The 27,319-nt window shown below is 38.5% G+C and overlaps 1 protein-coding gene across 1 annotated transcript in view; it reads left to right on the plus strand.

Moving 5' to 3' along the window:
- Nucleotides 1–19,129, plus strand: part of REEP5 (receptor accessory protein 5) — a 31,000-nt gene extending 11,871 nt beyond the window's left edge. Inside the window, exons 3-5 of the mRNA XM_009998802.1 lie at nt 12,098–12,236; nt 17,269–17,437; nt 18,779–19,129. Coding sequence (XP_009997104.1) covers nt 12,098–12,236; nt 17,269–17,437; nt 18,779–18,828 — 358 coding nt within the window. The 3' untranslated portion in view covers nt 18,829–19,129. The remainder of the gene's footprint in view (nt 1–12,097; nt 12,237–17,268; nt 17,438–18,778) is intronic.
- The last annotated feature ends 8,190 nt before the right edge of the window (nt 19,130–27,319 follow it).

Raw genomic sequence — 27,319 nt, forward strand, 5'->3', positions numbered from 1 at the left:
AGCAGATGCCGGTTCGTTTCAGCACTTGCAAGGCAGTCCCCGTGGAGTGTTGCTTTTCGGCTGTCATCTCGGTGTCTCGCCAGGTGCCGCGCAGGGGCAGGAGGATCGCCCCTGTGCTGGTGTTTGCTGAAACTCACGCGGATGTTTTCAGCTGAAGATGCTGCCGGAGACGCAGGATGTTTAGTGTGAAGCGCAGGGCAGGGTATGGGCCTGAGGCAGAGATGCTTTAAGGAGTGCTGTTTACTTCAGAACCACATAGCTGGTTAGAAGGTGGGAAGGAAGACAGTGTAGCTCCTCTTGGGAGCAAAAGACCAAAAACCACTCATTTTTCACATAAAGTAGTCCTTAAATGTTTTAAGAATATCTGGTATCTTTCATGGACATTCTTGTTGGACCAAAAATGTATTTCCTATTAGGTAAGAAGACCACAGTGGACAATGTTCCACAAGACTTCAGAAGTGTGTTAAACAAAACCTTCTGTACAGCCTGACCTGTACATAAAATGGGTGACCTTCCCAGCTGTGCTGCTGTGTTGTTGAAACACAGTACTTGCCTTTTATGTAACTTTAAACACAGTCAGCAACTTTTAAAAATACATTTTCTGTAATTAGCTCCTGGGCATTACAAAATCAGTTCCCACTTTTCTGTTTCTCAGACGTGGGAGATTGACTTAGGTTTAGACTGTTGAAACACCTTATGGTTGTGATGTAAGCACAGATATATTGAACTAAGCAACATTTTTCTAAATGCTCTTTCTGGTGGGTGTTAATTCAGGATGTTTTAGGTCAATAACTTTGGAAAAAGGCAATCTTTTTCTATTAAAAGGTAGTTTTTAATAGAAATCAGACTGAAAATATCAGCCATCATGGCTTCAAAACCTTAAAATAGTTGCATAGGAGTTATGTTTATGTAATATTTTGTGTCTGAGTTAGGTCACATGTAAACTTACATAATTACTCTATTAAATCCTATTTAAATTTAAAAATTTGTTTTAAAACTGGTTTAGGATTATATTTTAAATCTGCCCTTATGCAACTGTGGTGAGTAAACTGATAATAAAAACTGTTAGAGCTATAAAGGCAAGATGGTAACAAATCAAATACAACTAACAGGTTTATCTTTTCCAATTTTTTTTCTTCCAGATTTGAAAAAAATAATCATTTGTAGGGTCTCCATCCCTTTGCATGTCAAAAGGTGGTTTTAAATGTATCTTAAAGTGAAAAGTTACCACGCAGATGTTAGTACCATGGAGTGATTTGTTTTGGTTTTTTTAGTAGTCGGTGGGTAAGCCATTGTCCTTGGCTGCAATTTTGACTTAAACAAAACAAACAAACAAACCAGTACATGAATAACATATACATGGATGCAATGCCAGTTCTACTTTTTCCAGTTCATACTCAGTTAATGTTTTCCCTTTAGCTATCTCTGCAACACTGAAACATTTTTAGAGAAACATAATCTTGGGTGAAAATCTTATTTAAAACACTTGTGAAATGCTGCATGCCAGTCTCTTCCAGAGGCAGCCTACGAACAGGTTCCAGCTCACGAAGCTGCTTGCTGTCAGCACAAGTGGGGGGCTCAATCCTCTCCCCTTCCTTCCCAAGTACAGAGATGGTAGGTAGAGTTTTCCCATTAACTGCTCTGCTCACAAGCCTGCAGAGCCCACAGACCAATGTGGTGGCAGAGGAGACATGGGAGGACAGGTACTACTGCAGATGTTTTCATGGGCTTGTTCAGTGGGGGGAGAGGTGTGTGAACTCGGGATAGGCAGGGTTGTCCTTGCTAGCCTGTGCGAGGTTATGGGGTCAGCCTGACGGCAGCACACTGGGACATCTGTGGTATCTCCTGAGATGGCTTTCAGCCTGGACTCAAACATGGGCAGCCTCACCATGGAAAAAAGAATTCTCTTTAGTGATTACCCTTTTTCCACCATATGGGCCATTTTTTTTTTGCCTTGGTGCTACCATGCAACTCGCCGTATGTACCATAGGATCTCTTATACTAATGCAGGGCTGAGCTGTGAGAAGATGAATTACTGGTGTTATTCCTGCTTTTGCTGCTGTACTGCAGTCAGGGTGCTGCCAGGTTCTGTCCCCTCTATGTAGAGCATAAAGACCCAAAGCATAAACAACCCTAGCCAGGGGTGGTTTGTTTATTCGTCCCTTCTCTTTGCTCTGTCACCCTGGAAAAGACAGCTGAAGAGCCAGCTATATGAACTGACAGTAGTGAGACTTGCTTAATAGTATTGGACAGAAAACAGTTTTCAGCTATTTTCAGCAGGTGTGAAAACCCTCAAATGGCTTTTGCTGTAAAAGCTGTGCCTTCTGAAAGAGACCAGGATCGATAAATGGAACGTAATGTACAGGGTGTTAGTTTCATGTTTACGCAGGTGTTTCAACAATGGATTCAAGCCTGGAATGTCTCAGAGGGGCATCCAAAGAGAAAAAGCAGATTACTTTTCCTCTCTTAACTTAGTTTCTTTTGTGAAGTTGATCAGTGTCATGTCTGCATTGTCATTGACTGAATTGTTTAAAGTGAAAAACAATTAATTACTTGGTCAGGCTTCTGTTCATCAGAAAAGAGACTTGTTAAGGGGTGGGACAGGTATCTATTCTGCAAGGAAAATAATTTCCTGTCCTTACCGTTGTTTAAAATTACAAACAGGCTACTCAGTGAGTCACCCATTAAGCAGGTTCTAAATCTGTTTTATTAGGATTTTAGTTTTGCGTTACTTTGGTCACGGAGGTTACTGTTCGTCTCTTTGCTGGCCTGATGGAAAATATATTGGGGGAAAAAACAAACCCAGAGAAGGGTGTTCAGCTCAAGTTTCAGTCTGTTCGCACATGAAACCGGGGCAGTTCTATGGAATCTGCCTGTCAGGCCTTGTATAATTTTGTGGTTTATTTTCTTTCATTTACATGGTTCTCTGTATTCATTGTCAGTGTGTGCCATGCAGCAGGTGTGAATTTCAGTGGAGAAGTGCTGGAGGCTGTAGCCTGGACCAGACCTAGCAGGTGGGGTGTGCCTGGCCGTTGGCATGAGGTGGTGCAGCTGCCCTGCTGCTGGCTTTCACATTGCTGCAGTGCCGGCCTCGGCCAAGGCTCAGAGCCAGCAGTGAGGGGAGGAGGCAGCTTCCAGGTTAATGCCTATTACAGTTTCAGGCAGACACACCTGGTTCCCTTTTCCTTACCCCTTGTTCATGTTCACCTTTGGCTTTGTGTAGGTCTGTAATGGTTTTTTATGAACAGAGAAGTGTCTTCTCAAGTGAATCAAAATCTTCCCCAAAATCCAAGTCTTCTATACTATGTCACCAGCAAAAGCTCACCCAAGGCTTATAATGTAGACATGTTTCCCTCTAAACATTTTCTGTCTGTTTTCCAGTAAGTCAGACAATCTGGATTAAAGTTTATCATAATATCCTAAAATTCTGTTAAGTGCTATCTGATGAAATAGAATAATTAATTTTAAGTTGAAATCTTAATACTTGTTTTAGGCTTTTTTATTTGCTGCAGACCAGCATTGAAAAATTTACCAGAGATTATAGAAGCAACTTTTTGTGCTTCTAGCTGTCTTTAACTGTACAGGGCCATATTTAGACTAGTAGATGGAAGAAGTGTTGGCAGTATGTAAATAACGTTGCCAGCATTTTCACTGATACTCTAAACTTTCCAGAGCTAGCCTGTTAAAATATAGCTGCACCCATAGCCAGGGGTGGTTAACTACCTCCAGACAATTAGCATACAAGCCGGAAGGGAGTATTTGATGACTAAGAAGTATGTGCAAGGGAGTGGAACTATATGATCTTTACAGTCCCTTCTAACCCAACCCATTCTGTGATTCTATGGAATTACAAAAGTACTTTTATGTTTGGTTTAAAAAATGCAGAAATGAAAATAGCTTTAGGCGTTAAAATGTCTGAACTGATTGCTGGTACCTTCAAGAGAGAGAAGCAATTTAGGACATACAATCATGCCTCTGTTTAATGCTGTTACTTCATTTTAGCTGTTTTTACTGTGTCAGTGCTACATGTGGCATTTTACAAATAGAAAATTATCTTGATAGATTGTAGAGAAGTATAGACATGCAACTCAGATCTTAATTTGAATTCTTGAGCCTGTCTCCTAGTTCCTTTGCCTCCTCCATACCTGTAAAACAGGAACTCTGCTTTTCTTCGGTTGCAGTTTTTTAGAAAATATAAAATTGATCCTGTATTTGTTGAGAGGTAGGGCAGCAAATTTGCTTTCTTATAAAGCATTTTGAGGAGAATGCTTACTTTTTTTCCTTAATGGAAAATGCTGCATGATAGGCCGATGTTCACAAGTAATACGCTGCTGCTGCTGCTATATAAAAGTGATTTGGGAGAAATGGTGTGCCTGGCTAGGTTCACAGCATTCAATATTAATTTAACACGGAAGTTTTCAAATCTGTCTGCACTTTGCCTGCTTCCTCTCCCAGCTAATGCTCTTTTCATGGGGTTTCTGACACAAAAGAAATGTATTCTGACTGTTTTGTGTATGTTCTGCCTAATCAGTTCCTCCAAACATACTTACTTGCTTTTTGTCTTTCAGAGTACCATGTTTAAAATGAAAGCTATGTTACTTGAACACATAATGTGCTTTTCTTTTTAGATGCAGCAAGTGGTTAGAGAATCTAATGTTACAGTAATGTTTTCTTCCATATTTTAAATTTAGATTAAGAAGATCAATGTCTTTGTTATATTGATGTGTCCGTAATCTGAATGAAACTCATGGACATATTTCCATTTCATAATGGATGGAGATACTATTTTTAGGGACTGAGAATATGTTTGAGGCATAAATAAAGGCATTTTACCAGACCTTGGTCAAGATGCACCGCAGTACTGAGCCTTGTATGCACTCCTCTCTCTTGCTGTATTATGTATCTCTAGCAACTGGGTTGATATCAGCCTACAGATGTTAAACAAATAGATTTCTATCAGTGAAGTTTGCTGGAATATATTATTAAACCACTCAAGTTGCTTGTCTTGTTTCCCTGTTTGTTTTGTTGTGGTGATGTGCTCTGATTATGTTTTTAAATCTTCACAGCTATGAAACTGATACAGGAGAGCTGACACCATTTTGTTGTCCAAAAAGGAAGTAAGCTTACTTGTCACTAGCAAACAAGGAGCAAGATACCTAATTTTTAGATGAGGATAATGAGGCTATCTTAGGCTGTTAGGAAGAGAAATGCAATCCTTCATGTGAGGGTCTGTGAACATTAAAATGTAATTTTTTAAAAAAGAAAAATTAGAGCATTTTGTTACTACACAGCTTAGCAACCAGAACTGTACTCATGAAGGAAATTCTTCATGTCTTTGCAAACCAGCCTTAACCCAGAAGTTAGTCCTCAGCCTAAAACTTGAATCCCTTTTCCACTCCCTGAATAGTCAAGTTTTGAATTACAGTAAATAATTAAAACTGCAGGATTTTTGTTTCTAGTTTTAAAACACCACACACAGTGATTATCTCAAAATAAAAACGTTTTAGCAGCTGAGACAAGCCTGAAAATGATGCATTGTGATTTCATGCTTTACTGTACATTTGTCTAAATTAAGGCTATACTGTAATTCTTTTGCCAGTATCGCAGTAAACAGAACTGAAAACCAGTAGTAGAGCTGTAACAAAATTGCATTTGAAATGCACTTTCTCAGTGCAGCATAGGTTGAGAGAAAAATGTGACTGTTTTTTATTCTTGTTGTAAGCATGTAGCAGGGGCCCAGTTTTTCTCCATTTGGTCCCCACAGTACTGTTTGATCTCTGTGCCTGCACCCTAAACAGTAACAGCTGTCTGGAGGCAACCAAAACATGTGAAACAGTTTTTTCCCTCTAACCAAACTGGCTGTCACAGGAAGAAAAGAACTGTGTTGTGGTCACTTAGCAAATGGCTTCCTCCGGTGGGATGTAGCATGTCTGCACTCCGCAGGTAAAATGCTGCTTTTCCCAAAGCTCCCTCAGTACATACCACTTCTTCCTGTCAATACCTTCAGGAAAGACAACCTTAAATGCTTCTGTAATATAAGATGGGGTCAGACGTTTCCAAAACAGGGCTTTTAGACTCTAGCAGGACAGTATAGCAGTACTGGTCTAACTGATAATGTGGACAAGTACAGCCAACGGTGAAGCTAGTAAAGCTTAGCCCAAGGCTGCATACACAGATGAGCCCTGCTGAAGGCCGCACTGACTTCCTTCCCTGCGTTAAGGGTGGAAGTGCAGGAAATCCGCCTTCCAGAGCGAGTGCCTGGAGCGCCTCCGGGAGGGAAGAGGTGAAGCCTGCCAGAGATCCTGCTGCACAGCATCACCTGCATTACCTATCCTGTGTGGCAGAATAAGCAGGCTGGACTGAGGAACTGACGTGTTAATCCCAGCAAAAAAACCCCTGTGTACTTGTGTGGTTGGGGAAGCTGTTTTTAACTTGACTCAGAACTGGGAAACTGACTCATCATGAGGCCCTACAAGTACTTGTTCCAGAAGAGATCAGGCCAAGAATCAGCAGAGAGCAATGAAATGGGAGGCTTGATGATTTTTTATTATTATTTTTTTTCCCCAGAAACCTAAGTTTGTGCTGAGTTAACATGTATTCTGTAGGACTCATTTCACTGGTGGGCAAAAAGTAGCTTCTGCTCCTTTTGTTGCCTCAGTCTCAATTTCCTTTGAAGAAGCAAAAGTATAACCCCCTGTACTAGTGTTACATTGCTTGTTGTCTCCTAATAATATCTGACACTGCATAGACAGCCTCTCTTTGCTCTTTCATGAATTTGTCTGCTGCCATCTTCTGGATACAAAATTTTTGAGAAAGAGGAGGTGTAGATTCATGCTGCAGCAGTTGTCTAAGTGCATTTGGCAGGAAGATGTTTTCATATCTACAAATGCGTGACTCTACTATTGGAGTCAGCTGGAGGAAGAAAGATGGAGGGCAGAGCTCTGTTAACTGCTGGATGAAAACATAGAAGACAAAATGATAAAGCAAATACAAATACACATATACCCATTCCAGTGAAATGATGCCAAATGTTGCCAATGCAGCCTGCCAAGTTGAGTCTGACATGTGGATGACAGGGAAGCACTGAACTGAAGAATGTTGTGATCCAATGGAATGTTGATCCCATGGAGCTGTCTGGTTAGACAGGGAGAAGTAAATTACTTCTGAATCACCATGACCTGCTGTAAAGAGTTAGGGCTTACCAACTCTAGAATATAAGCTCTAGAATATAGGTAGTTGCAGTTTTGCAGTTTTTATTTTAGGTTAAACAAGAAAAATAAGTCTTACGCTTGTCTGAGAGGGTCACAAATATGCCTGCCTACTGATTTAGTATAGTACTGATTAGAAAACTGAACAAAGGATGGACAAAATGGTCCAGTCTTGTCTAACTATGGCATGAGCACTGGTCTTAACAGAGACTACTCTTTTGTCTTGTCACTTTATTTACAAGAGTCATGACGTACACTTTATAAATTGCAACAATTTGAATGATCACTTCATAGGAGGCTACAGCAATAAAATTTGGCATTGCTTTCTTTGTTTCTGACTTTCACATCTTGTTAGCTGGGGTCAGCCAAAAAGAAGACAACTAACAGCAAGTCAAAGCCACCAAACTCATCACGGATGTATTTACACTTGCTCTGAGTTCTGTGTGTGTAAATTAACTCTGACAAGGTTTTGTTACCCGTTAGCTAATTCAGGGTTGTGTAACAGTCTCTTCTTGGAAAGGAGCTGATTTTTTTGTCAAAATGAGTCAGATGCTTTAGATGAAAGAACTCAACATGGCAGGTCACTAAAATTAGATCCATACCTGTTACTATCAGGTAACAGGATTAAGTAACCATGCTTGACCTAGAGTTCAATTTGACTGATTCTAGGATCCACACAGTCAAAATTGAGCTGGTACTGTGATCCTGTAGCTGCATAGCTAATATGAGCTGTGGGCCACTGGAGAGCTTGGCAGTCTCTGATCTTCCCTGTTGGCATCACCATCTAGCAGGGTTACTGAGGAACAGACCTTACTATAAATGAATCTTTTAGTGGGCTCCTCATCTTTCTGCACAAGTTGCAGTACTGTCCCATAGGAGAACATTGTCAGTGCTTGACAGGCATCTGTTTTTAAAATTTAAACAAAAGCTGTTTTTAAAAAAGCTGTGATGTTTACCATCCAGTCTACCAGATGCTGTTCCCAGTGACTGCTCTTACCTCCAGTGTGCAGAATTACTGTAAATAGTTGCTTAAGGCTTTATTTAAAGTCCTTTTCAGTTAGTGTGTAAGCACCATATAAAATCTTTTATGATGTGTAATTACTGCACATAGCTAACATGGAAGTTAGTCATATCTGCAGTGGGAAAAAAAAAATCTTTAAAAAACCTGATAGTATATATTTTCTTTTTCAGTTTTAAACTATAGGCTTTGGATGCTCCTTCCATTGTTAAAAAATCTTAGTCTTACATGTTTATGAGACTGACTTATTTTCTATTGCAGTGTATAAATAATTATTAGAAAAAGGCTATCCTAAAGTTGGCTGTACTACCAGTGCCTCTTGATCTGTATCTTTTAACTTACTGACAGAGATTGCATTTTGAATATTAGATGGATTGATTCATGACTTCATATGGAGAAGAATAAAATGTTCTTGGTTAGAATTAACATGTATGATGAATCTCCTAAGGTTAATTCTGCAGAGCTTCATATATAGATTATAGCTATAAATATAATAAACCTTACCTTTTCCGATATTGTACATAACTTACTGTACTTATTTATTCTTGGATAAAGAGTACTTTTTGTGACTTACTATTGAAATAGTGTAAAAGAAGCAAAAGGTGGGGATAATTTTTATCCTTTTATTAAACAGGGGCAAGTTAAGACTTAAGGATTTCCACTGGTAGTCTCAGTTGAGGGACATACTTCCCACTGCAAAACAGATTATTTGTAAAATACTTACCTTTCCTTGACCTTAGGTAAGACTTTCATTCACTGACAGCCCTGCTATATCCTGCTTTTTCCTTCCTCCCCTCCCACTAAATAGGATTGTGAGTGGAGTCATTGCCAACGTATGCAGTTTGTGCAGTTCTTTTATTGGTGCTGATTTTGTCAGCTGTTATCTTAGTGGGTGTGGTAGGGGTCTGCCACTTGAGCTTGTCCCATGGATGAGAACATTATAGGGGGGAAATGTGATGTTTTCTGCAGCGTGCGAGGAAGCACCACGTGAATTTAATGCTTCATATCAGCTGGTTAAATCAGACAGGCTTTTGACTACTTGTGGTACTGCTGCTTGTGACTGACCATGAAAATATCTTGTTCATGTGTGCCCTTCAAGACCTTAAGGAACTACAGCAGCAGATGGTGAATGTTCAAAGGGAGCATGTCCATGGCAGTGGATTTATGGAGTTCTTAAAGGCCATCTGTTTTTAAAGGAGAGAAGATAATAAAGTGTGTCTCATTAATGTGATGATAGGTCACCTGTCCTTTGCCACAGAATTGACATTTCTAAGCTTTTTTTATGAAAATTGATTTTTATTATTACTAAGATGACTTTGTTAACAAAAAGTAAACAGCACCTCCTTAAATCTGAATTGCTTCAGATGAGTGAAAAACTGGAAGACTGTTAGCAGTTTCACTGCAAAGCATACTCTCAGAAATAACAATCTGCCATTCTTATTGTGGTAAAATAAGCCTTCCCCTGTATGTCTGTAATGGAGAAGTGGTCACCAGAACCAGAGAAATTAACATGATTAACCCCTCAGCAAGTTTTCCTTAACATTGACAAACTTTGCAAATAGTTCCTTTCTCATCTTCGTTTATCTACCACTCTAAATTCCCTACTAGTCAGTTGTACTTTTTCTTTCCCTCCAGAAGTATGATTTCACACCTTGAAAAAAGATCAGTAGCCCTCTCCCTTACCTTGTTGTGTTTTTTTTAAAGGGCCCCCTCACCTGGTGGTATTAGAAAAAATGAGAGATGCAGACATAGAAAAAATACAGTTAAGAGTGGGAGGGCTGGAGCAGTTGGAACTGGGACTGGTTTTGAGCAGGCTACCTAGGCTACTGTTTACCAACACTGTGCTATTAGAAACACCAATAAGCAAACCTATTGCTGTCCACCTGTGGAAAAGCTGTTCTTCCAGTTGTGATTATGCAGTACCTTAGTAACAGCACCTTATTAGGCATGGTGGGGTAGGTCAAGGGCTGTTGTTTTCCTCATTGCCGGCCTGCCACAAACTGATGGAAATAATGCATAAATTAAGTATCAGATCTTCGTATTAAATTTCAAAGTAATTCAGTCCAGTAGCTACACAAATTCTCTCTGCATGTGGTGGATTTGCCTAGTGCATTTGCCAAACCATAAGGCATGTCACAAGATTGATTTTTTTAAAAACTTTTTTTTTTTTTTTTTCCAGAACTAGGAAGTGACAGTCTGAAGGGTTTGTCAATTCATAAACCAGGAAATACACTCATAGCCAGCCATCTCTCTGGTTTCTATTTTATAAACCTTCATAACTCTGTTTTCCTTATGGACTAAAATAAATGCATCTTTGATATATCCCTCAGATGCTGCTTCAGCAACAGTACAGCTGATATTAAGGGAATGTTAGAAAATAATTAAAACTAAATTAATTAAACTGAGTCTACAGCTTTTAACCCAATGGCATGAGTATAGAGGACAAATGCTTTTTAATACTCTAAAGCTCCACATTATCAGGTTTACAGTTGCTTGCATTTCTTTCTAAAACTTATTACAGTGCTAATCTGGAATTTAGTGAGTCGTGACTCTCCACAGCTTATAGTGAAGAAAGCACGTGTATATCTTAGTTTTAACTTTACTGGACCTGCATTCTCTTAGCAGTTGGAGAACAAAAACTCAGTCATTAGGCAAGAAGCCTGAGACTTTACGAAAGTTTCTCCACCCTAGTCTTCAGATTGGTCTGCATCAGAATTTCCAAGGCCTGTAGGAGTGGATTTACTGAGCAAAACAACTGGCAACACAGATACGACTGTCAATTCAGATATGTAGTCCTCACTGTATGTGGTGGGAGGGGGGTATTGGATCTCCTCTGCTTCTGTACACCAATACTTGTTAGTAGTTAGAATCAATCTTCTTGTTTGCTTTTCCAAAGAGGAATCTAGTCCATGTACAACAAAGATATCTGAGAATCACTTTGAAATCCTGAAATAAATTTAAATTTTAATACAGGTGCTGTTTGCACTGGGAGGTGCTGGTCTGTTGTGATTCCAGCAATAAAGGCATTCATATTCTGTAAAGCATCATTTAAAGTGCTATTTATTACAGATACCGCTATAAAGCAATAGCAGTGTAGTGAATCTTATGTCCTTGTAGATGCTGGGAACACCAAGCTATGCAGTGCTGAATGGGCCTCTGATCTACACACAGCATGCTGTGCAGACACACCATCTTAAGACAAAGTTACCCCATTTTTGTAATTAAAGATACTGTAGGATTTTTCTTTCAAGGTAACAGATCTATTAATGGATTCTACTGTCAGAAAGGAAGGATTTTTGTTCACTGTTGGAAATGGGCAAGGCCAGGCAGGTGGTATAATCACTCGTACCAGTGGAAGCCCTTCAGTGAGCTGAGTTCATCCCCTGGCCAAGATTTTGTGCAGCACAGCACAGGCCTGAGAGCCAGGCAGTGCTGTGTATGGCACAGGCCTGAGCTCACTTTGCTACTGCATGACTGGTTAGTGCTTCAATGTACACAAGTCTTCCAGGCAGGATTACCACAATGCATCCAGAACTGGAACTTGCCAAAGATTATCCCCTTTCTTCCCTGTCCTGTGAACTCTCTCAGGAACAAGGTGAGGTTGGGTGTTTGTTTGTTTTTTTAAATCACAGAGCTAGAAATAGCTTGAGTATAATTTCTTTTTGAAGTTTTATATGGAAAGAAAAGCTTTGCTGTCCAAAGCTCTCAGGCATGTTATATAATAGATACTACTTAGTTCTCATCTGTAGACATGTAGAGTACTCCAATTTGGAGGATTCACATGTAACAATAAATCTGAGTCATAAAATCTTCACCATTATCGATCAGACTGGCGCTACTGATCCCCTCACTTGTTTTGTTTTCCTTACAGAATCAAGGCCATTGAAAGCCCCAACAAAGATGATGACACACAGTGGCTGACTTACTGGGTTGTGTATGGTGTTTTCAGCATAGTAGAATTCTTCTCTGATATCTTTCTGTCCTGGTTCCCTTTCTACTATATGATAAAGGTATGTTCATTTGTGCCCTTTCCTAAAATGAGATGTTTGATACAACTGATTTAATGTCTTCAAGAGTGGATAGATGACAACAGATTCCCTTGGAAGCATTCCCGGGTGACATCTTATTTCTAGATGCTTGGCTACATGTAATTTACCACAAGGAGGGCAGTCTGTTTATGGCTGATCGTTTTGTGAGGCAAGAGGGGAGAAATGACTGCATGTGGTAAACACGAGAGGCTCCATTTTTGCATTAAGTGCAAAAGGGAGAAATAAAATCACAAAGGCAGCAAAAGGAAGTATTAACTTCTGTGCCTGAGAGGAAAGAAGGAAATAGCAACATAAAAATAATTTGAATCACACCAACTTCATTTTTAATTAAGACTGCTTTCCTGAAAAGAAGTGGCTTGTTGCTAGTGTGTATTTGTTAGTATGGTTTGACTACCAACAATGATTTGCTTAATGTGTTCCAAGCTGTGTTTTTCAACTAAGGTGTGACTATGGCCAATCAAGTCTAGCATATTGAATTATTCTAGAAGATCACCAATTACTGTGTATGCTCTTGGGTATAAGGCATTCTACCTTGCTGCAGAGTCAGTTGCTTAGCTTAAAGAACTGTTGCCTGGTTTCTGTGTTGATGAGCTTTCCTTCTCTTTAGCTTTTTTAGCCTGGTTTAGCACTCCCAAAGTTCTTGAAAGAATTTGCTTACCAGCTATTGCGGTAGGGTCATTTAAAATTTTAACAGTAAGGCCTGATGCTGCCAAATGCTTTTTCCAGGAAATGTCATCTTTGAGAACAAATTTGTAACTGCAAAAGATTTTATTTTTATCTTGACTAGACAGGGACAAAGCTGTAAAATCAAAATTGCTGCTTTTGTTCCTAGGCAAGAAAAGGGAAATTTTATTTTCTTTTCAACTTTTGAACAGAGGAAGTTGGATTTGCATCTGAGGGATTTCTTAACACAAAAGAGATCTAAGTAACATCTTGGTACAATGAGACAAATAAAATAACTATCAGTAATCAGCCAGTTATTCTTTAGCAGGAAATAAATTAAATATACTTCTCAGTTTTTAATGAAAGATAGCAACGTAAGATAGTGCTGTTTATCTTTTCAGTTATATTAATTTCCAAATATAGAAGCTTTTGAAAATTTATATTCTGTCACTTTAGTATTTTCTTTGATCATGCTTAATGATACTGTATCGGTTGCTGCTTACAAGTGCAAAATTTTATTGCATGTTGAATTACTTGTTTTAATTCATTGAAATGTTCCTGGTAGGTATTTTCAGTGGTGGGAACTTCACTTCAAAAAGCACTTCTCTTCTGAGGAGACACTCCTTTGAGTCATGCTGTTCTGGCACCACAACCAAACAGTTTAAATGAAAAAATTAAAGCTTACTTCAGAGGGTGATGGCTTGGTTTGACAAAATCTTCTCTACAAGGCACTTATTGACCCCAGAAACTGGTGATCCTTTTCCAAGAGGAAGCCTGTCAAGATACCACTCCAGCTCCAAATACATTACAGTTGTTTTTCTCTAAGACAAGGGGAGTGAGAAGTGGCCTGACAGAAAAAAAGAGTAGCAGTCTTCTCCAAAACCAGTAGGTCAGAGATGTTTTCTTCAACTGATGTGCATCAAGGAAATCAGTTTTATTGTTGTGTGCACTGCAGTGAAGACAAAGGTAAATTTTAGCAGCTATGAAGAGAAGAACCTACAGAGCATTCAATCTCTATATCCCTTATCTGAGGAATAATAGAGGGGGAATATTAAAAAATATTTGAAAGGCTTGCCTGAAGAAGACTTACGTGGTTTTCAGGGATTTTATTATCTTATTTTTCTTCTTGTTAAACTCAAATCAGAACCTTCCTTTTAAAATAACCTCTCTTGATTTAAATCACCTTTTAATAGCCAAATTATTATTTAGGAATTTCTTATGTAATACTGAAAAAAATACTTGGGTGTGGTTCTGTCTTTGTAGTTTTACAGTGGGAAATCAGAAATATGAGGGAAAGGAGAGGAGACAGAAATGTCTGGCTGAGAACAGTGGAATTCATAAAGGATAAGGGTATCACTGTGAGGGTGACAGAGCACTGGAACAGGCTGCCCAGAGAGGTTGTGGAGTCTCCTTCTCTGGAGACTTCCGAGACTCGTCTGGATGCGTTTTCCATGTGACCTGCCCTAGATTCTTTGGTGGTCCTGCTGTGGCAGGGTAGGATGGATTTGATGATCTCCAAGGTCCCTTCCAGCCCCTAACATTCTGTGATTCTATGATACCGTGATCAAACTAGTTTATAGGAAATGCTTTTTCCTATAGAATGTACTGGAAACTTCATAAATAAATAAGAAAACTTGCTTACATTTAAAAAATACTTTCTGAAGCTGTTGCATATGCGTTGCAACATCTCTCCAGCTGCTGTAGATGCTGCTGTGAAAACAACAGACTTGTAAGTTCCTTCTGATTTTGTTGTAGGTTAAATGTTTAGTTTGATTTTTGGTGCCTAATTTAGCTAATTGTATAGTGGGGTTTTTTCAGAGGGAAGAGTTTTTTATTATTGTTGATTTTTCTCCCTCTCCTCCCAGTAATGTGTGGAAATCATCAAACATGTAATCACATCTAACATTAAAACCAAGCACATTTTGACTGAGATCAAGTTTTGTTTTCATAAAAGGTGGTCTGTGAAAAGCTGTTTGTCTTTATTTTCTGGAGAAGCTTTTGACACAGAATAGTACTGGACTGTTGGTGACTGGAAGGAACTGCACAATTGCTGAGAAAATTTACTTAGTTTTGTTGCAGTTTTAACCTGTAAAATCTTTTTAGATATACTTTCAGAGCTCAGGCGAATTTAGTTATGCCACTGCCTGTCCCTTAAATGCTTTCATCCTTTTTTGTGTAGCTATCTTTGAGTTGTGTATGACAGTGGAACTGAAAGCAGGTAAAGGTACTTTGTAAAGTAGTGAAGACAGGTACTTAAAATATATGTAGTAGCTGTCTTTCCAATCCCCTTTGTAAGACACAGAAATATTACCCCACACACTGGTGTTTGTTTTTTGATTTTCCCAGAGAGCAGACAGTGCTATAAAACCTATGCTGTGCAGTTGAAAAACATTACCCTTTTCTGTGTGCTGTGTGTAGTTTGGATGTATCATTCCTCCTTCTCAGTTCAGCTCTGGGTGCACACAATCCCATTTATTGCCCTGCTGCATTTTCAGAGCAGGAAGACGGAGAGGACACAGGGATAAGTTTGGGCTGACAGAACCTTCCTTTTAAAATAACCTCTCTTGATTTAAATCACCTTTTAATAGCCAAATTATTATTTAGGAATTTCTTATGTAATACTGAAAAAAATACTTGGGTGTGGTTCTGTCTTTGTAGTTTTACAGTGGGAAATCAGAAATATGAGGGAAAGGAGAGGAGACAGAAATGTCTGGCTGAGAACAGTGGAATTCATAAAGGATAAGGGTATCACTGTGAGGGTGACAGAGCACTGGAACAGGCTGCCCAGAGAGGTTGTGGAGTCTCCTTCTCTGGAGACTTCCGAGACTCGTCTGGATGCGTTTTCCATGTGACCTGCCCTAGATTCTTTGGTGGTCCTGCTGTGGCAGGGTAGGATGGATTTGATGATCTCCAAGGTCCCTTCCAGCCCCTAACATTCTGTGATTCTATGATACCGTGATCAAACTAGTTTATAGGAAATGCTTTTTCCTATAGAATGTACTGGAAACTTCATAAATAAATAAGAAAACTTGCTTACATTTAAAAAATACTTTCTGAAGCTGTTGCATATGCGTTGCAACATCTCTCCAGCTGCTGTAGATGCTGCTGTGAAAACAACAGACTTGTAAGTTCCTTCTGATTTTGTTGTAGGTTAAATGTTTAGTTTGATTTTTGGTGCCTAATTTAGCTAATTGTATAGTGGGGTTTTTTCAGAGGGAAGAGTTTTTTATTATTGTTGATTTTTCTCCCTCTCCTCCCAGTAATGTGTGGAAATCATCAAACATGTAATCACATCTAACATTAAAACCAAGCACATTTTGACTGAGATCAAGTTTTGTTTTCATAAAAGGTGGTCTGTGAAAAGCTGTTTGTCTTTATTTTCTGGAGAAGCTTTTGACACAGAATAGTACTGGACTGTTGGTGACTGGAAGGAACTGCACAATTGCTGAGAAAATTTACTTAGTTTTGTTGCAGTTTTAACCTGTAAAATCTTTTTAGATATACTTTCAGAGCTCAGGCGAATTTAGTTATGCCACTGCCTGTCCCTTAAATGCTTTCATCCTTTTTTGTGTAGCTATCTTTGAGTTGTGTATGACAGTGGAACTGAAAGCAGGTAAAGGTACTTTGTAAAGTAGTGAAGACAGGTACTTAAAATATATGTAGTAGCTGTCTTTCCAATCCCCTTTGTAAGACACAGAAATATTACCCCACACACTGGTGTTTGTTTTTTGATTTTCCCAGAGAGCAGACAGTGCTATAAAACCTATGCTGTGCAGTTGAAAAACATTACCCTTTTCTGTGTGCTGTGTGTAGTTTGGATGTATCATTCCTCCTTCTCAGTTCAGCTCTGGGTGCACACAATCCCATTTATTGCCCTGCTGCATTTTCAGAGCAGGAAGACGGAGAGGACACAGGGATAAGTTTGGGCTGAATTTAAGTGATTTAGGTACCTAGACCTTCAGCCAGACCTGTGCCATATAGCTTAGAAGTACCCAAGGAGACTAATGTTTTGTCTAAGCAGGTTTTATATTTCTACTTAAAAAAAACCAACAACAAACACGTACATGCAGCCTTGATACACCTGTTACCAGGTTAGCTTTACTGCTATTTCCCCCTTCCTTTATCCTTTCAGTATCTCTTGGAATTATTCCAATGTAAAGATTCACTGTATGTAACTATACTGATGTGCACACGTCATGGACTGTGACCGTATCACGTGAAGGGGACAACGTCCTGTTTTAAATATTCTCAAACCTGCAGCAGTTAGGAATACCTGCTATACCTAGTCTTCTTCTTTATTCTACTTACACAGATGTTCTTGTTCTTGTAGTGTGGCTTCCTGTTGTGGTGCATGGCTCCAAGTCCTTCTAATGGAGCAGAGTTTCTCTATCGTCAAATTATCCGGCCTTTCTTCCTGAAGCACGAAGCTCAGCTCGACAGTGTTGTTAAAGACCTGAAAGACAAGGCTGCAGAGACTGCAGATACCATCACTAAAGAAGGTGAGGAAAAGACAATTTGCTCATCACATCAACTAGGAGGAATTTCCCTGGGCAACTCTTAACATTATAGTTAATAATGTTGGAGAATAAAGTTGTAAGAAGACTGTGTAAATTTAATGGAGAAATTAAATTTGGATCAAGATGCCAGGAAAAGAGGATTGCAGTGGATCTTACTTTCTAGAGTGCAGTTATGCTAGAATGAGTGCAAACTGTATGAGTGGAAGAAATGGCTAATTAGTTTGTGTGTCTTCCCACCATGTATCTCAGTATAAACATTCTGTCTAGAGGCAGATCCAAATATCCTTGTGAGATAACTTCCATAAATACAGTTCGTGTTTTGGTGCATTCTTCTATCACCTTAAAAAAAACAGTCTAAAATACCTGGTAGTATAGAAGGGCTGCCAGTGGTGTAGAACAGCAAATCAGTTGGCTCCAGTAAACAGCAACATGTGAAATAGAGTTTTCCCAGCTGTTTTTGTACTTCCCAATCAAAGGATTCTGAGCCCACTCTTCAAGAAATTACTTAGGTGTTTACTGAGTTATCACAGCCTGTGATAACTTACCAGCTTGCCTTTTGCTTTTATTTCCTTGCATTCTGTAATTGATCTTTTTACTCTAAAATGTCTGATGATAGTTTTATGAATAAGAGAAGGAAATGTATTAACTAGCTAAAATAAATGTTTTTAAAAAATTTATAAGCTATTTCAAAGCACCTTAGGTTTCCTTTTTCACAAAGTATGCAGTCTCATTTCCTCTTACCAACTTAAAGCAGTTTTCCTGACAGTGTTTACATGATCTGCCTTTCTCAGCTACACTTGGAAATCTTGCTGCATGACCCTTTTTTGAATCATTGTTAGACAGGTATCTTTAAATCATATTCTTCCATGTTGCACATGGGGTTTTTAGGTTCTCATTCCATGACTTAATATTTTTCCTGTTTTTTACATTAAAATATTTCCATATACATTCATTTTTTAAGAAATTATGCACACATATATGCACACACACACGTTAGTGCCATTCCAGCCCTGTTTCATCAGCTTAATAGTGTATTTCTTGTTGCCTCTATGTCCTCAACATGGTGAGCAGCTCTGGTTTTTTGATATAATAGTTGTAAGTAGTTCCCTGCTCTTTATTGTGTTGCTCATTGCTTGTGGTTTATTTATTTAAATCTTTATGTCTGTATGTGTATACAAAAGCTATGATTTTTTTTTTGGTGATGTTTCTTTTGTGACCTGAAAGGAATTTTTTTATTATTTTTTTTTATGCAGCTGAAGAACACTGAGAAAGCCACTTAGTCTAAAAGCCTCTAAGATTAAACTTGCTTTCATTTTCTTGCAGCCAAGAAAGCCACAATAAACTTACTGGGCGAAGAAAAGAAGAGCACTTAAAGTATTAACTGGATAAAGTTTCCCTGCCACCTCCTTTGTGAAGCTACATGATACTGGGAACTGTGGTATAAAATTAATAATATTGCCTTGGAAACATTTTGATATATTAAAGGAATGTGTTCTAAGTTTGCTTACTACTTTGCTGTGTATAGAAAGTAAGCATTTTTATTTAAAAGCAATGCAGTGGGCAGCATCCAAAGCTTAATGAAAATATTCTATTAGTCCTTATGTGGAAGAAATCTTTCAGTAATCTCTTTCTGCAGGAACATAAATAAAAAGTAGGTATCCCACAGGATCTGCACTTTAGTTGTCTCTGTGTATGTAACTGCTCTTTACACTTTGGGGTGTGTCTGGTAACATTAAACTGTTGTATAAGGAAAATACTAGTTGGAATGGATCTTCTTGAGTATACAGGGAATTATTGTGAGAGATGGCATAACAGATGTATTCCTCACCAATAAAATTCTGAAGTATGAAATTATATGTTCTAGGTACCTGATGGTATAGATTATTAACTGTTGCATGTTTTGTTGTAACCCAGTATTTGGTACAATGTATTCTTAAATTGATAGATACAAAATATAAGATTAATATAATTCAAATGATCAAGCTTATATTAGCATGAAGTAATTTGGCTGAAATTGATTAATTAAACTGTACAAAATTAGCACAATATGACTAAAGTACAGCTTCTTGCCTCTTCTTGCTAAATAAAGTCGTTGTGAGAGTGCCTTTTAAGATCACACTCAAAAGCACAAGCCACCTTTTGCTAAGGAGTGATATGAACACTTTTTCCTAAAGACTTGTTGAAATATTAACTGCCTTGGGTGTCGGTCCCCAGAGCTACATCATTAGTGGGATGACCTGCAACCTCCATGAGCTTTGTTTGCTCACAATAATCTGCAATATCTTTCGACTGCACTAAGAACAGCTTTGCATGAGCGCTGAAACTTCCCGAATAGAGATGCTCTTGTTGTTACTTGATATGTTCCTGACCAATCAGTAACAATGCAACCAAGGTTGTTAAGATTCTAAAGGCTTTTTTGCAGTCAATAGAAAATATAATTTATTTTTTTTTTTAATATCTCAATCCGTATTTACTTACACCCCACAGTATTTTCAACAAATTCAGAATGAATTACTGAACCGTTGCTGTTCTCATCTCCATGATGATGTTTCTTTAAAGCCCATTAGTAATGCTATGACAGCTCTTAGCTCACAGAACATGCAGAAGGTAAGCTTAAGCTTTTCACGTGATAAAAAGTTAATTCTGGTTCACAATCTTAAATTCAAAAGTTTTAACCTTAAAATAGACTTACTTTTGAAGACTTTTGGCCTTGTGCAGCAATTTGGTATGCAAACATCACTAAATTCTCAGATGCAAGAATTGCAAAAGAGTGAAGCACACAGTGCAACTCAGAAGATCAGTTTTTAATTTGAGATATATGTATTATAAAGAGATGTAAAAGCGGCTTAAAGCATTTTGAGCTTTAAGCTGGAAAACAGCCTTATGGCTGTCAACTTGCATTGGGCAGTGTAAGACCACTGTGAACAATTTTCTGTAGGACAGCAGGCAGTTTGTCATTTGAAGGAAAAAAATGCAAAATACCACAGCTGATAATTCTATGACATCTCTTTGTTATGAGTGAATGTGCTGCAGAACATAAAATTTACAGCAAAGTTGTAGACATAAGCAAGCAGAAAGGTTGGACTAACTCACCATTTAAGTGGTTTAATCTCTTGTCTTATCTTCCTCTGTCTTAAACCCACTGAATTTTTCTGTAAGCCTAGTGCTGTGTTTTAAACATTATCAACTGTGTATATAGCAGGCATGTGCCCAGCATAGTTTAGTTTCACCTCTTGAAATAATTAAGTCACAAATATAAATAGAAATAAAGATACTTGCTAGTCTATTTGATTTAGGTACAAATTTCTGTATAACTTAGTTCTCTAAAAGCTGCTGAAAAATCTTAAGACTTTCAATGTCTAAAGAGGTCTGTAGTAGATTCAGAACTTGTTTTTAATTTCTCATACTACTCAACAGTTCTTAAACTGTTATTATTGGGGATAATAATTTCTAGGTAAGTGTTAAAACATTCTCTTACATCTCTCTTGGAACAGTTAGATTTTAAATCGACTTCTTGTATTTACAACTCTTGACTAGCCAGCTACATTCAGTATGCCTTTGTCAGGTTTCTACTTGAGTAAGAATTACCATCTGTCGTTAACAGAATGTGATCTTGTTTGCCTTGATGCAAGTAGAAATGGCTGAATTTCGGCAGCAAGTTGTACTTTCCTGCAAGTAACTCCACTGGGCTGGCCCCACTGATCAGTTATCTTCTCAAAGTCTTCTTCGCAGCATTTATGTTCAGATGTTGGTACACACATCTACTCTGTGTCTCTGCTGAAGTTGTAATGTGCTAAATAAAAAAATAAAGAGAATCTCACAGGACTAGTATGATGCCTTGGTAATTTTTTAAAGACCTCAACACTGAAAACCTGCTTACTGTAAGAAGGCAGAAGATCTGCAGGATAATAACTTTTTTTAACTCCAACTTCAGTACCATGGAACTAGTAGAAACCTTTCAAAAAGCCTGAAGGAGGTGCTGCGGTGTCATGACAGATCTCGGGGTGTAACTGTGCTGTTTCAGAGCATGACGCTCTGAATGAGAAGAGTTTGGAATACATACCTGTTCTGAACAGTGAGCACCATGAGCAGCTGCCTGCTACTGAGTCTGCTGCATAGTTATTGGCAGGTGGGGGGGGCACGGTTTACACTTCCTGTTCTTTCTGCTACCAATAGAAGTATGACAGTTCTGCTTTATTCCACACCTTTCCTAACTCAGCAAACAGGAAAAAAAGTTTGTAACACTTGAAACAACCCACAATGTTGGGTATCACCACTAGTGATAGTTAAAGCAAATTCTTCAAACCAAAGCACATTAGTCAGCAAAGAATAGAAATTCTTTTTAGTAGTAGAAGATGCGAGTAATACTTGTCAGGTCAAGCCCTCTCAACTCTTTGTCAAATTTAAGAAAGCATCTGGATTTTGCAGTCCCATCTTGACAACTGTTTAAATACTCTGAGAGTCAACATGAAAATATTACAACTAATTGCACAGTTGACTCCCACCCCCATTTCAAACTCAACCAGCAATTTATGCAAAGGAGGGAGATGGCAGTTTTGAAAAGGAAAATCACAAATGCTTGCAGGTCATGAAAGGTTGTCAGTATTTCCTGTAAACATGCATGTCTGGCAACCATGTGAACATCAGTCTTGTCTTTCTAGACAACTTCTATATCTTCTGTAATGGATTGCAATGGTACTTGAATAACAAGTTAGGACCACTAAGAGAGTCCTGGGTTGAACACTCACATTCATAGAACTTCCTGTGGAGAACAGATTTCTCTTTGGCATATAAACCATTAAGATACTCAGGAGTGAAAAAAAATAAAGCCTCACATGACTATGTTAACTAGTGAAGTGAAAGTAATTGCATGTGAACTTTGAATTTAGCATCTTTGGGAATGACATGTAGTTGACACCTTGGCTGAGCCTGTGGAATTCCACGAGACAACACTTGATATACATACTGTTTTGGATTATTGCATCCTTGAAGGAGGAGATTTTGTAAAGCCTTTAATTATACATGTCTAAGTTCTGCTATCTGGAAAAAAAAAAATAATTAAAACACACACCACCCTCCCCCTCCCAAAAAAAAAAAAAATCAATCAAAACCCAAACCAAAAAAAGCCCAACTTGATAAAGAGGAAAAAAAAAAAAGACATACAGTTTTGTAAGAAACAGCACTACAGTGCAGGCTTCTCAGTTTTTATGTGGATTGACCCTTGCACTCTCCCAGGCCTGGAGCACCTCTGCTATGAAAAGAGAGTTGGGATGTTCAGCCTGGAGAAGAGAAGGCTTCAGGGAGACCTTATAGCACCTTGCAGTGCCTGAAGGGGCTACAAGAAAGCTGGAGAGGGGCTTTTCATCAGAGAAGATAGTGATTGGACAAGGGGTAATGGTTTTAATCTGAGAGAGGAGAGATCTAGGTTAGATATTAGGAAGAAATTCTTCCCCATGAGGGTAGAAAGGCACTGGAGTAGGTTTGCTAAGGAGGTTGTGGAAGCTCCCTTCCCTGGAGGTGTTCAAGGCCTTGTTGGAAGAGGCTTGTGCAGCCTGGTCTAGTGGGAGCTGCTCATAGCAGGGAGGTTGGAACCTGATGATCTTTCAGGTCCCTTGTTGGGGCCCTGGCTGTGTTGAATGATTATGAAAAACTTTAGGCAGAAACTTTAGGCAGCTGGAGGAACAGTGAAGGTCATTTCGTGGGAACTAGTGAAGCTCTGGTATGTAAGGTAAATAGGACGGGGAGTCAGATAAAGGGCTTAAAGTAGGGGCCAATCAAAAGGGGAATGGGGATGCGTGAACAATGTGTATTAACCAATTAAGAACTTTGTTTTGCCGCGTGGACAGCGTGCACGCTGTCCTGAGGCTATATAATCTGCACGCAGCTAAATAAACTTGGACTGAATCTACATCATATTGGTGTGCTGTATTCTTTCCTGGCTTGCCACAGATACGGTCCACGGCAGTCCCTTCCAACCTTGAACATTCTATGACTCTGTGATTCTAAGACTTACGGGCACATACTATCTTTGAGACCTCTACTCTTTATCATGTCAACAGGCTCAAAAGTTATAAACCACTCAATAAATGGAGTATTTGTACTAAGTATTTTTTTCTATTGGTGAAAACAATCTTTTTCAAAAGTGAGGTGCAGTAATTCCAGAAAGACCAGTCTGCAACAGGAAGAAGCCAAGTAACTGGTATCTGGTGACAGGACTTAGGGAATGGCTCAAAGCTGTGCCAGGGCAGGTTTAGATTGGACATTAGGAAGCATTTCATTACCAAGATGGTAGTCAAATATTGGACCTGGCTTCTTAGAGACGTGATTGATGCCCTAAGCCTGTCAGTGTTCAAGAAGCATTTGGACAATGCCCTTCATAACATGCTTTAGCTTTTTGTCAGCCCTGAAGTGGCTAGCCAGCAGGACTAGATTGTTGTGGGTCCCTTCACACTAAAATAGTGTATTTTTTCTATTCTAGTCTAGGCTATTCATACTCTATTTACTATTATCTTTGGTCTTTGAGGAATTTATTTCATGGCTGACGGTGAGGGACTATATATGGACACATATTACTGTAACTTCCAAAGTTAAATCATGTTTCAAAGTAAGATGTTGAAGCTGCCTTTACATTAAGAACTGAATGATTATGGGTGTATTTGTTCTACAGCAGCAATGTGCCCTCTTCCCTACAGCTGCAAGAATAAAGTATTTGCCATGCAACAGTGCTCAGTTTTTGCTTTTAGTCATTCTGTTTTCAGATCTGCGTAATGTCCAATGTTTATGTTCCCATCCACTGCTGACACAGAAATTGTCATAAGGATCGTTATTACGATTCTGAGCTCGCATGTCCATTTCAAATGTTGAATCTTTGCCTAGGTACCCAAAAAAGAGCGTGGGAAAGCAACAAGCATATACTTTAAAATAGCTAGACTTGTATCTCCTGGAGGGACACTAGCTCAATTACCATATTGCTTGGTCTTAGATGTAAATGCCCATGTAGCAATGCATCCCTTTTTTAGTATTGCCATGCACAGCAAACCACAGACTACACTGTGAGACCATTTCCTTTTGAAAGATTTATTGACAGCATTGAGACTAACAGTTGCAGTACTTCTGTATTTTTACAGCAGCCTTGTCTCCACTCCCAGTCCCACAATAGCCTCATCATCTTCCTTGTTCCCAGGAACTGAGGGTGTGAAGGGGATAGGGGAAGGATGCTGATGGGGGAAAGAACACAGGAAGAACCTGACTTACTATCTGGACTTGTGCGTTTTTAACCCTCTAAGGAACCAAGTTTAATAAAACCCAAGAAATACAGAAATGAAAGTCAGGTTTACAAGCTTAACCCTGGAGGAACAAAGGAGTTGTGATGAACTTTCTGGTGCCCTATTCAGGAACAAATAGTGTACTTACTCTAAAGCCAGATAGGAATCAAAAAAGCCAACTGCTGAACTCAGAGATGGGTGGATAAGCAGACAGGGGCTGGGGGAACCAGACTTCAGCTCCATAATGGTAGTTACCATCTGATTCCCCAGCAGAGGACAATGTTTTGGTTGTTTTTTTTTTAAAAAAAAAAAGTCAGCATTACCCAAGATACCTGAAAAGCATTGTTAATTTGATTAAATCACAGTTTTATATATTTGAGCTCAATATTACTCTTTGCAAAAATGTTTCTCAGTCTTTTTTGTAATACCCTTATACTTCAAAATAGCTCTACTATTTTGGGTTGATTGGCAAATTTTGGTAAGCAATGCCACAAAGATTTATTTCTCAACATAGATACCATAACACAGACAAGTTATTTAGCTATTTAATTTCTGGCCACTGTAAACATATTCAGTGAGACTGAATAGCCACGTTTTTTAGCTGTCTGTAGTGTAAAGCTCTGACTTACAATACTGAGGTATAACACAATTATAACTTGGCTACAGTTATTAACCTCCACTTAATATTGCAGAAGTGTCATCTTGTACCAAATAACTTTCATAGAGCTCTCACTTTAAATAAAGCTTCAGGAAAGTTACTCAGCACTCAGGAAAAGCCAGGAATAACTTGAGCCCCAAAATCTGTGGGCAGTTATGGTCTCTTATACTCAAGTGTATATTTCACACTTTTCTTGCATACCTCACTTGTTATTCTTCTCCGTGTTGCAACTTCCCTAACTCCATAGGATGTAACGAACAACCTCTGACCATCTTCACTTTCAGATAGCACCCCTTCCCACTGTTCCTACCACATGGCATTCCACTACTTCAGAGAGATACTATTTAACTTCTGAAACCTAGGTGCTGTTTTCAAGGCCAGACACTCCCAAGGTAGCTTGTGAAAATCACTGTACCAGCAGAACTAAAAACCAAACAAACCACAAACCAAACCAAACAAAAACCCCACTACATTTCTATATAAGCACAGTTAGTTACAACCTTAGAACACAGAATTTCTTCTCATAAGCTGTTTTATTTTAGAGAGCCTACACACTGCTGCTCCCACACTGGTATAGCACTCAGGCTGAGGAACTTTGTCATGACAATTTCTGGATTTGGTACAACTGCAGTGAAAACGAGAGCACATCCTTCTCTTTTGTGAAACAATGCAACCCAGGAACAACACTTACAAAGTATTACAGACAGAAAACAGAATTGAGTTTGAACTATTCTCAACGTGGAGGATCTTTTACTGTTGCACCATCAGTACCTGTCAGATCGACGCCAAGGGGCACTGGTAACTCATCAGCTGTTTGAAAAACATGCAGTTGAGCGGAACAAAAAAATGTAAGAATGTAAAAAATCTCAAAATGCAAGGACAAGTAACTTGAGCAGTGATACACTCAATACCTTTACCAAGTTTCAATACTTCAGAACAATCACTAAACATCTAGATAGATTTTGAATGCTGTTTATCTTTAGAACGTAAAAAAGGCAATGCCATAGAGAAGCGTAACTGACAGGCAAGCAAGACAAATCCTAAATAAATAGTGCCACCTGGAAAGTTTATAAAAAATAATCTGATAAGCTTGCTTCCAGTAGCCATCTGTGAAAACATTCAACTGACTTTGTTTTCATATAGTAAGGATTTACAAAACTCATGCAGGACTTTAGTTTTTAAACTGAAAAGTACTTCTGTTCCTTTTTCAAACTCTTTATACTAAACTACCTCTCATTTAACTTCCCCAGTACATTTCTTAATTATTTTGAAGAAGCTTTGCTACTGGACAGCTGTTCTGACCAGCTCCTCCAAATAACTTTCTGTCCTTGCCTGTGGGCTACATAGAAAGAAAAAACCTTTAAAAATCAAGTTACCAGATATTAAAAAATTCAGACATTTGAAATAGTATTTGACAGGCAGAAAATAGTTATGTTTCCTCAGCTCTCAAAAAGAAAAAAAAAAAGCCAAATCAGGATAATACAGTATGCCGTATTATACAAAAGGGAGATATTTTTTCCAAGTTATTTTAAAAGTGTAGAGCATTATTATACACGTTACTGATTTATTTACAACAGGCTTTGGAGGAAAAATCAACACTTCTGGGAAAAGTATCCTATGAAATTATTTTGTAAAAAAATTAACACGTGACACATGTATTAGTACACTTGCCAGTTGTGAAAGATTATTAGCCAGGGATGTTTACACAGGCATAACTTCATTGATGTACATTTTTCTTTTAGTATTAAGACAATCACTTCACTAGCATAGATAAATGGTTTTCTAAGGCAACTAGTTTTCAGATACCTAGTCTGCTTAAGAATATTTATTTACTTCTCAAAAGCTGCATATATATGGTGGAAAGAATAATTCTCCCACCTATCCTATTTTTATGTTCTTCCACTTTTCAGCATGGATGCTAGATTCAGACTTGAACGTTGC

This window comes from Chaetura pelagica, unplaced genomic scaffold (assembly GCF_000747805.2).
Source record: "Chaetura pelagica isolate M959 unplaced genomic scaffold, ChaPel_1.0 scaffold306, whole genome shotgun sequence".
NCBI classification, from domain to species: Eukaryota; Metazoa; Chordata; class Aves; order Apodiformes; family Apodidae; genus Chaetura; species Chaetura pelagica.